The 12,018-nt window shown below is 35.9% G+C and overlaps 1 protein-coding gene across 4 annotated transcripts in view; it reads right to left on the minus strand.

Moving 5' to 3' along the window:
• Positions 1–4,035: 4,035 nt before the first annotated feature.
• Positions 4,036–12,018, minus strand: part of exoc6 (exocyst complex component 6) — a 60,085-nt gene continuing 52,102 nt past the window's right edge. For 2 of the 4 annotated variants that reach the window (XM_065253651.1, XM_065253649.1), the window contains 3 exons: positions 7,238–7,350; positions 7,048–7,059; positions 4,036–5,546 (listed from right to left, as the gene is read on the minus strand). In XM_065253651.1, coding sequence (XP_065109723.1) covers positions 5,414–5,546; positions 7,048–7,059; positions 7,238–7,350 — 258 coding nt within the window. In that variant the 3' untranslated portion in view covers positions 4,036–5,413. The remainder of the gene's footprint in view (positions 5,547–7,047; positions 7,060–7,237; positions 7,351–12,018) is intronic. The other 2 variants (XM_065253652.1, XM_065253650.1) reach the window with 1 other exon arrangement.

Below are 12,018 nucleotides of genomic sequence, written 5' to 3' on the forward strand. Positions count from 1 at the left end.
GAACGCAGTTTGAACCGTGAGCACCGCAGGAGGGGGTCACGAGAGCACTGCCAAACAGTTCACTAAAGGGGCACAATGAAGAAATCACCTCCAGTCTCTCTCAAGTGGCCTTCTGAGGTTTATTTGCTGTTTAAATATTGCTACTATTATAGGCTTTTTATTACTAAAGGCCCTGTCTAACGTCATGAACCCATTAGATATCTATATACGGCGTCTTGAATAGGTGAAACGAGTGTAGGTCATTCACATTACGCATGCAACTTTTGAACTCTTTAACTTTAAAAATGAAATATAGGGAGATGTTTATGAGGGGATATCAGACTGTGGGCTTTATTCTGCAATTTAATTCCAATGAATTGATTAAGTTACACAATTTACACAGTGGCACCTAAATGAACACACCAACAGGATGGATGTATATAGAGACCTAAAGTCTGCCATTGAAAATTAGGTTACATGAGACTGATATTTGTAACAATCCGATAATTCCACAAACAATGAAGGATGATATTATTAAGGAACTGGCTTTTGTTAAAAAAATATTCTGCTGTAAATAACCATTAGCAAAAACCTCACAATGCTTTCAATGCTTTTCAAAGAAGCACCCAATGTTTAATATGCAAGTATGTGAAAAAAAAAGGGAAAATAATATTACTTTTTTTTAAAATTGTTATTTTGTGAAGGACCCACTTTTATTTTAAACTTTTGAGGCATCAACTAAAACACAAATACAGACAAGTTATATGTATTAAAATCTAGATAAATCAGACATGGACATAGAAAAACAATGTTTCCTCCCCGAAAAACAACAGATTTCCTCTTTGTTGTAAATTTGAAGTGAATATTTGCAGATTTGCTAGAAATTACCCTGAAACTTGCCACATGATGATTTTTCTGACACAAGCATGTGTTTTTTTAAGAGTTTCATACAAGTGTGATATGTTCAAAAGATGCCTTCTGGGAAAATGTCAAGCACGAAGAACAGTTTGAAGATCTCTCTTTTTCTTTAAGCACTGGCACTGTTTGATAGTGTTGTAGTCAAGACCACCTAAACCGAGACCAAGTCATGACCAAGACAGGCCGAGACCGAGACAAGACCAAGACTTTAAAGGGTCGAGACTGAGTCAAGACCAAGACCAAGACAGGCTGAGACCAAGACAAGACCAAGACCAGTGCAAGTCACTGCATTAAAACACTTATGATAAAATGTGGAATATGCATATGATTAGGCACTTCTTGTCTGTGTGTGTGTGTGTGTGCGTGCGTGTGTGTGTGTGTGTGTGTGTGTGTGTGTGTGTGCATATGCCATCAGAGAAGTTGATAAAATAATCAAAAGCATTGCAGATATGTGGGAATTTATCTTTGTCTATAAGCAAATAAAAGTGAACAAACACTAAAGAGCTGAAATCAACTTAACTATTTATTCTGAACTGTCTTTCCATGGCTTGCCATCCACTTAACACAATGCAGGTGTTTTTAGTAATAAAATTAGAAAAACTTTCATTGGGAGAAACTTAAACAATGCTTAAACAATGCCAACATCATATGCTAAACCTGAATAAACAGCATAAAGTTAATGATAAAAAATAAATTTGTGATGTGCACTGCAAAAAATGATTTAAGAAAAAATGTTCTTAGTATTTTTGTCTTGTTTTAATAAAAAAATCTAATTTAAGTGATTTTGTGACTAAAACAAGCAAAAAAATCTGCCAAAGGGTAAGCAAAAAAATCTTGAACCTTTTTCTGAAACACTAAATTCAAGAAAAATTTGCTTAGCCCATTGGCAAATCACTTAAATTTGATATTTTTGCTCTAAAAACTAGACTAGTAATTTTGTTCATCAAGAAAAAGCATCTTAATTTAAGAATTTTTAGATTTTTTACTGAAAACCAGACAAAAATACTAAAATTTTTTTCTTGAAAATCATTTTTTTGCAGTGTACCATCAGTTGTGGTCATGACCAGTCTTGAAATAAAATTCAGAGTCCTCTTTGTCTGAGACGAGACCGAGTAAAAATGCGGTCAATAGACGAGATCAAGACCTTTAAAAAGTGGTCTTGAGACCGAGACCGGTCTCGAGAACTACAACACTACTGTTTGAATCCTGTGCTGGCAATCATTTGAAAACCAAGATTTTTGATGAGGATCTTTGCTCCAGTGTTGAATACTTTGACAGTGACCTCATATCCATGAGGTAATACTGACATTGGACAAACTGGAGAGCTTTTGTTGTGTTTGTGGGTTTATTTTCATACTGGTCACACATCACAGAGTTGTGGTGCTTCTCTTTTTAAAGAGATGACTGCTGAAGTAAGAAGTGTGAATCTCTGTTCTTTGAGTTCCACAGACAGGTGAAGAACCAGAAGTAGGATCAGAGACACGCATGCAAAGCAGAGATTTACCTGGAGTGTGCAAATTCCTGAGATCATAATGGTTTAAAATGATTCCAGAGGGACAGATATCATCAAAAACTTTTGTGATATTTCATTTAAAAACATTTTAGAAAAGTTATAAAGAAATGCTTTGATGTAAAATGTATAAAAGAAAATACTCAGGAAAACTTATTTGTACACTAAGTCAGATTCACTTGCTTCCATTGAAGCACACAAGATGCTCTTCGGGGCAGCAGGTTTTTTTTATGCAACTCCAGTCCATGAGTGGAACAGATACAAAAATACGAAGAAATTCTCAGGCTAAATATACTACAAAAATCACAGGAAAAATTATGTGACAAATTAAGTATTTTTATTTTTTGTATGCACACCAAAACTCATATGTTACATTTCAGGCACACATTTCTTTTTAACAGACAATAGTGTCGTCTTGGTAGCAGTTGTCGAATCTTAAATCAGACCATCATTGTCAGTTACGATGGAATTGACACCACAATTGTGTGTAAAGATAATATCTCACAAAATATTAAAAGTCAAAGTAATTATTTGTATAATGGATTTTTATCTATTAAAACTGAATTGAAATTCTTGGTTATGGACAAGAGTAAAACAATCAAATATAGGTACTCTAGAAGTTATATTATTGTATCCTTTAATGCATATCTTGTGTTTCTAGAGTGTATTTTTATAAAAATCCTGGTGTTGTATGTGGTTCCATGCTTTGATTGGTTTTGCAACAAAACATAAATCACAAAAATTAAAACTATAATTGTATTTAAGAAATAGAAAAAAACCCACCATAGTTTGAAAGACACACGTGACCTTCATAGCCTATACAAAATAAAATGTTTAATGAATCCCTAAATAACGTGACCGTAGTATAAAAAAAATGATACGTTTGAATACAAAACCCTTAGGGGTGGTTTCCAAGACAGGGATTATCTTAAAACAGGACTACGCCTTAGTTTAAATAGGAAATATAACTAGTTTTAAAAAACATGCCTTACTAAAAACATTACTGGAGTGCATTTAAGGCAAAACAAAGGGAACTGATGTTTTTAAGATATGTTAATGCAAGTTGTTTTCAGTTTGGACATCTTTTACATTTATTTTAGTCTAGGACTGTTAATCCCTATCCATGAAACTGCCCCTTTGTTTTGATGAGATTACTCATTACTATACAGAGAGGTGATGCTGTGCATTAAAGCGCACACAAGTACAGTCCCTCCAGTGTCACACAGAGCCCTCAGAGAGGGGCAAACTGATCCCACTTTCCCATATGCTGATGGACCACCAGAGGCTCCAGAGCTTCAGTAAAACCTTCATCAGCACCATCGCAAAACCTCATCCAGATTTTTTTATTTATTTTATTTATATAAATTCTCTCTTTGCACACCAAAGAAACACAGAAGATCTTTCATTCAATCAATTCGTTTCATTTTTTCAATGAATAGATTAATAAACAAAACAATGGTTGGGTTAACACTTCATTGAACACATTATTAAACATGGAATAAGACAGTATAATGCATGCAATGAGTCAATAAATCCTCTTCATCATTAATTTTAAATTAAAAAATAATAATTTTGTGATTTATTAAGGAATGCAATAGATCATGGAAAGAAAAACAATAGATCTTACATAGTTTCGTGACAATGTTTTATTAAAGCACACAAATAAAAACGAGTGGATTTTGAAATCACGTCACTGTTTTTGTGACTCCACTGGGAGACTTTGGGATTCTGTTGGACACCAGGAAAAATCAGGGTAACGCTTTATAATAACCTTCATTATTGATAATACACCCTTAATAATAATGTCTCACGGGTCATTCGTTAATGTACAATAAAATAAACCGAAACTTTCATTCTTATATTTTCATATATAAATACACTTTCAAATGCACGTCAACTACCAATCCAAATTTGTAAGTTAAGAGAGTTATTTTTAAAGTGTAACCAATATTAGTGTTGTTACAGACATGAGATGACAAACAGAAATGTGGAAAACAATCTCGTCTCAGATGACAAATGTAAAACTTGAGTTCTGTTTAGACAACAGATTAAAGAAATCTCTTACCAGAGTTTTCATCTTTACATTCCATTTTTACCCATTTTAACAAAATATTGTGGTATATACAATGTTACTTTAAATACATAAGCATACAGTTGCTTGTTTAAAGGCAAACTTAAATAAATTTCAGTGCAAAATGTCCGTTGAAAGTAAAATAAAATAAAACTAAAAGCTGAACTTATAGATTTTTAACACAACTTTTCTCAGAGTCTATAGCTGAACCAATTATTGCTTATTTAGTTTCTTCTTAAAATGAGATACTAAAGCATTTAAACCAAAAGCTTTCATTTTGCCCTGAGGAAACAAAAATTAAATAAAATCCTGTGGTGCATTTTCTTTTACATCATTTAGTGAAATGTAGCTGATCATTTTAGGTTGTGCCTGTTTATGCACAAGTCAAGTTTGTCGACTTCAAAGGAAAATGAAGCATTCTCATGCAAATGTTTTTATCATTTATAAGTCACTTCATATGAGTCAAATTTGACTCGAGGCAGACCGATGGGAAGCATGACTCCACAGCCGTGTTAAATACATTTCAAAATATTTACAATAAAAACTTCAACCATATTACACTATGGAGAATTTCATACAGGTATGACCATCATCAATATTATCACCAGTCACATACACGCTTCTGCTCTCTTGAATCATTGCACTTTCACAATGTACAAAACATAATTCTCAACCTTTAAAAATACATTACAAAAAATTACTGCATAACTTCTGTTCTCTATTTTTTTGCCATATATTTACACGACTAACCTAATGGTGAATATTTTGGCAGAAGACCGAGGATGCAGTTGTCAAAATATACCACAGTACTTTGAACAGCCTGGGAGATGTTACTTTACATTTAAATAAAAAAAAAAGAAAAGCCAAAGCAATATTTTGAATGTAGTATATGGGTTACATTGTCAAGCCCTGTCCACTCTTGATGGTGGCAGACTCTAGGAATGCTGGGACATTCCATTCACCAAACTCCTCAGCTGTTTCACCACAGTCTCAATCAGTTTCTGCCGGTCACGGTCGTTCTTTCTGAACTGTGAGAAGATGTTGTTCTTCTTACTTGTGTCCTTAATTCTGGGAAAGCAACATGAGAAGACATTTTTTTAACAGCTTTCTGGCGTCACTGTTTTTATATTTGAGCATGCACTCATATTGTTTTATGTAAAAGACAAGCAATTTGACTTTAATGGAACTACACAGATATTGTTTATATACAGATTATGCTAACAGATTAATGATGGATGCATACTTTTATATGAAATGATTAGTTTGCATTCGCCTTAAGAAATGAAGGCATATACATCTGAGATGGCAGAGGGTTAGTAAATTAAGAAAGGGTTTTCATATTTGGATGAACTATTCCTTTAACTTGTATATAAAAGCATGGTGCAAAAGATGCCTGTCTGATGCACATGTCAAAGGCCGACAATAAAAAAATGATAAATATGAAAATATTTACACTGTCAAGTCCTGTACTACCGTGTGAAGACTTTAACCCTTGTGCATCAATAAAATCCCCTCTTTAATTGACTTGATTTATTTAAAAATAATCCGTTCTGCTTATAACTATCAAATGATCAGAATTTTAACCCTTTAAATGTTTTTTAATGAAAAATCTAATTATTAGATCTAATTATTTTCCATATACTACATTTGAAGCTGAAGTCTTGGATATCTCAACTAACAACAATATTATGTTTCAGATATTTAAATAAAAATGACACTTTCCAAAGAGGACAAAAATGACCATGTCAAAAAACTCACATTAAATATTATATATTAATATTTCTCGCTTTCACTGACTTCACTTTTTAAAACAGAATCAAACCTGGTCATAACTATGCAGAAGACAAAATAAATAAAAAACAACAGTATATGCTCCATAGGCCGAATATGGAAAAATTGCACCATTCCACCAAAATGCATCAGGAAGATAAAACAATTTGGCTTTGCAAGTCAATTCAACATACAATTTAAAGTTTTTGCTTGTAAAAAGTTGATATAGCTTCTAAAATCAAGTGGAAATTGTCCTTTTTAGCTTTAGGAAATTTAGACCTTTCATATCTGAGCATGCTACACAAATCCTTGTCCTGTCCAGACTGGACTATTGCAATGCACTACTGGCCGGATTTCCAGCCTGCAGAACCAAACCCCTACAGAAGATCCAGAATTCAGCGGCAAGAGTTATCTTCAATGAGCCAAAGAGGGTGCACGTCACTCAAAAAGCAAAAAATCACTATCGCTTATGTGTAAATGGCACACACTTACTGTTTGAATGGGTTTCAATGGGGACATTTGTGTCCTTCCGCACCCAAATGCTACAATTTGCGTCACTAAACAGTTATGAATGCAATTAGAGTAAAATATAAAAAATATAAACCATTAGCCAAAAATGTTCATGCGAGCGCACAAGGGTTAATGTAGTTATAATTCAATGGGCGTGAAATGAGTAAATGACAACAATGACAAAACAAAAGATGATATTGACTAGCTAAGAATATACAAGGTGGAAATCAAATTATAATGTAGACGGTGAAGTGTTGGGTTAGGGTTAGATTTTAAGCTATCTACATACCCTCTGTTGACTCTGGTATTGGTTAGCAGGAGAAACAAAGAGCAGAAAGATCATATATTGATTTAAAAACAAAACAGATCAAGTGACTGCATCTTTTGCTGGCCGTTGTGTAGACGGTCACATCAGAAACTTTGTGAAGCCCACGAAAACATCACTGATCTAAAAGAAAGAGGACTAAACCAATACTTACTTTTCTAAAAGTGCTAAAGCAGTGGAAGGGTTCACCCGCAGGTATTTTGAGGTGGGCTGCCCATAGTCAGCCAGGTATGTTGACCAATCCCACACCATGAACAGATCCAAAAGCTTTAAAACAAGAAACAAAATTAAGTTTTTAACTAGAGGCTAAAACAACAGAAAAAAACAACGTATTTTGACTAAGTTCAAAAACTAACAGTCACCAATCTCTTTTTCAGCAGTTCATAATTAGTAATGAATGTTTTTTTTATATTGCTCATAGCAAGAGAGTCGTGTATTATCAAAAAACATTTTATAACGGATTGTACAAAACACTACAAGCACTTTTAGCACACAAGTAGCAGGGGTGCTGCAATAAAACTAAATTCACAAATCAGAGAAAGCGTGCGAGGTCATCCGCTGATGCGGGGGTTATTAGTAGGGCACTTGTTGGGGAGCAGTGAGCAAGCACTTTAAATGCAAAGGCAGAGAAATCCCCGCGTGACCTCTAGATAACCCACAGAGGGATTTAATCCTGACTCCACGGCGCTCCCTGCCACTCTGATTGAAATCAAGATGCCGGACACATTGAACTTAATTCGCTGCAGCAGGGACAGATCACTCACCTCTATGTATGCAAATCAATATCAATCAATGGGGAACAATTCCTGGATGGCTCGTTCATTATGGAGGGCATTGAAAGGGAGGGTTCAGGAGACTAATAGCCCTTCACACGTACTATGGTGGGCCGTATCCAAGTGGTCTGTTTCACTGGAGCATTACTGAGAGATGTTTGCCGCTCCTGCTGGGTTGTGACACTATTACCGCTAAACACACCGGGCTTCGTGGCCAATGAGACTGTGTTTGTAAATGTCAATATGTGCAGACCTAAGGACGGGAGATATGGCTAAACTAATTAAACGGTTAAATCCGCAACACTTTGGTAGTATTTGTGTTTGGGTTTATTTTTGCATTAGAGGAAGGTCATTATAAACAAACAGAATAACATTACAGCCATAAAGTACATTCAAAATATTTTTGTCGTACAAGTCTATTAAATCTATTCGTATTTGGGTGATCCCATGCAAAACTCAACTTTGTGGTGGTTCAAATACCCATGCAAAGTTTCGTCTTTTTATTCTTTTCCATAGCTAAGCAATTACAAATTTCAGAATGGTCACATCCATAATGTTGAATTTTTCCTCATAAATGCGCAAACAAAAATGTAAATAAAATAAATATTAAAATTTTCTTTGAAGAGCCATCCCTTCTTCATTTTGTTGGGTATTATTGCTTCTGGTTAGTGCCTTTTAATTCACAAAATTCCTACAACAGAGGTCTCAAACATGGAGAGTCTGGGAGGTGCCCGCCTCAATCGTAATATTTATTTGTAATATCAATATTTATTTATTACATATTTTTTATATTAGCTTGGCTTCTTTTATGTATGTTAACATTTTAAACAAAGATAAAAACATATCAACAAGAATTTTTTTTTAAAAGTAAAACAAAAAAGTTTTGAATAGATTAGATCGAAAAGTAGCCCTTCAGATTGTTTTGTCCATTGTGATAGCCATTGCTCACAAAAAGGTTGGAGAATGAATGGAAAGCATGCATGTTTCCCTCATCTAAAATGGAGTATAAACTGATATTTTTCTGATGTGTGGACATCAAGGTTTATGAAAAAATAAACATATGGTTCAATATATTGGAAATAAATGCTTTCTCTAAGAATTTATATTTCAAGTTTTGACTGCCAATGTCACACCCATAACAGTGGAACTGGTCTTTTCTAATATTCTACTTTTATTTAATCACCTAATAAACACTAAGGAATGCATTCATCCATATTAATTTACATGCACTAATGTATAGATGAACACAGGATGCATAAATAGGAAGACACAGAAATATTGGTAACACTCTAAGGTCGTATTAAAGGCGGGGTGCATGATTTTTGATAAACACTTTGGAACAGGAAGTCGAGCCGTGTACCAAAACACACTTGTAGCCAACCAGCAGTAAGGTGCGTATCTACTAACCGATATTATTGCCTGGATTGCGTATGACTGGGGCGGGTCTATCAAAAAAAGGTCCAGATTATATTGGGGTAGGGGCGTGGTTGTTTAGGTGATTTCAAATTTCAACATGGCTTTCAGAGATCATGCACCCCGCCTTTAAGTCCTTTACAATTACACAGCGAATAAAAAGCAAGCATTAGTGATTGTTGATTCAGTTTTATTAAGCTTTGACGAACGCACAAATCTCTGAAGCCTTTCGATTTTTATTTCCATTGGCACACTCAGGTCATATTAACCTTATTATACTGATAATAAAGTCTGACATGAATTATGTGTTACTATTATGGCACAATACAAGGCCAAGCATTAATAACACAGTCATTGTTAACAATAAAACACGCTGCTGTTATACACAGTCTGATCTAAGGTTCAAAACCTTTGGTTCGTATACACTTTGTACATTTGTAAGTGTCTGATATCAGAGTCTTTATTTGGTATGATTATAACCCATGTAAAGTTCACTTCTCCAAAGCGCAGAATAGTTTGTTAAAGTTCAGAAGAGATTGACAAAAGCCTACAGATCAACATTAGACACCACAGTTTGAAACGATTCAAACAACAGCCCATAAACTTCAGCTCTGAATCTTTCAGTAGGCCTGATGTTTGACTACAAGCCTTCATGAAATATAAGCACTTTAATACTTCAATTACTTAGATAGATTATTTCCCCTTTTTTATTCAGAAGTTACTAAGGATGTTCATATTGAACGGTTAACCCTTAAGTAAGAATTGATGACCAATTAATATTATCAGTTAAAAGGAAAAAATATATTTTTTAATGCACGGTGTGTGTTGACACGTGCCTACAGACATTTCGCCACTTTTCTATCCTTAATATGTGAATGTCCTGTAAACTACGCAAATTATTGCTGCCCTGACAGTCTGGTAAAGTAATCAATTGTATGAAAAATCATTTGTACTGCATATGTGTCCATGCTTGAGTATGGTTTGGAAGCTGCAAGGAGATGCGGGTGTGTGTGCAAGTGTAAAAAATGAAGCGTATAGTCACATAAATTGTCAAAAAACTGTTAAAATGTAATCAAGTGTGCATCTATGTTTAATAAGTTAAAATCTCAGTAAAACTGGCCGATCTTTAACATAGACATAAAGGATCAATTTTAAGCTTCGGAGACTTCTCAGTCCTTCTTACGTGTTGGATTTTTATCCGTATTAGTACAAGCACTGGCAGACCTTCACAGTGTCACATTACAGGCAACAAAGGCTTAAGAAAATGTTTAAAACACAAGAGCGTAAACAACCGTCTCCATTAGCTCTCGTGTGATTGGCAGGGACACCGTGACCTCTCCATTTTTTGTCAGCACATCCTTAAACAAACCTATTGTTGTGATCGTCCCATGCATGCAGCCTGTGGCCCTTGTGGACACCAAGCCGTCTACGGCACGTCAGCCCGCATCAGGAGCTCTAGGGCTGATCTGCGACGCAGTGCATGATGGGAAGGTAATCCCTATGGAGGCAGTCGCTCTGCTTATCTCTGACTCGACTCTCAAACTGGAGACAGGACTCTCCTGAGTGCACTTAAAAGAAGCTGTCAGAAAATCCTTGGGAAACCAGACGAGGATCAAAGTGGCGTCATGCTCATGGTAATCGAGCTGAGATCTTGGCGAGTGGTCAAGACACGCTTAAAGGCCCGAGCAGCTAAAACTCAACGGTAAGTGTTTCTGTATTTCCCCCGAGCAGGGAGACAGGTTTGAAATGGAAATAACAAAATGGTTATGAATGTTGAAAGTGAAAAACTGTTCAAAACCCAGAAGCATGAAAGTGAAACATGAAAATATAGATTTTTGAAAACATCCTGAATGCTCCTGCCATACGATGAAGGGGGATCGGGCGATCAGGGATACAACAGTAGGGCTGCAACACTGTTGTTGTCAACGAATTTCATCATCGATAAGTTGGTCTGTGACATCGCATGCTCCAGCACCATTACCCGACTTTTAATAAAAGTCAGGCACTTTTTCTTCATACAATGCCAGCTGCATGTTTTTCAAGCGCTTCTTCTCACTGCGCGACCAGCTTGGTTAAAAGTAAGGTAATCTCGCATAGCCAGACCTTCAATACCTTCAATACTGAAGGTCTGGTGTTTTTCGCTGCTTTTTCTGGACAAAGCCCGCTCACGAGCTGTTTGACCGACATGTCAAACAACCAATCACAGTTTGTTTCGTGTAGTGCCAAGTTTCGGACTCCCCACAATGACGAGCCGGCTGGCAACAAGAGTCAGTTATTGAAATAACCAGCCAACCGAATAGCATCTAAATACACAACATTATGCGGCTTTCACATAGGATTACATATGTGCCTACCTACAACAAGCTACTTGACTTAAAACACACCTGACATGCCAACTTGAATTGCTACGTGTTTCCAAGACACGGCTTTCCTTCGGATGTCTCTGTAGGAGTATAAACTTGTATTATAAAGCTCCGGGATTTCCGAGTATAAGCTTTTCGTCAATTTTGCTTGTTTGGATGGCCCGTTTCTATTGGCCGCGCGGGTAATTGTCACAGAGCGCAGCGCAAAAGTTAAACTATTTTGAACTTTGACTCCGCTGCGCTCGCGCTTTGCTTGACGCAACAAAAAAACGCCCTCGCACGCCATTGAAATGAATGGGTTTCATAGCGCAGCGCAGCGCACACCGCCTCCTATGTGAAAGCCGCATAACTCACCATAGAACAATGTTGTGCACTTCATCAACAGC

The sequence above is a fragment of the Paramisgurnus dabryanus genome, chromosome 1 (assembly GCF_030506205.2).
Source record: "Paramisgurnus dabryanus chromosome 1, PD_genome_1.1, whole genome shotgun sequence".
In the NCBI taxonomy this organism is placed as follows: Eukaryota; Metazoa; Chordata; class Actinopteri; order Cypriniformes; family Cobitidae; genus Paramisgurnus; species Paramisgurnus dabryanus.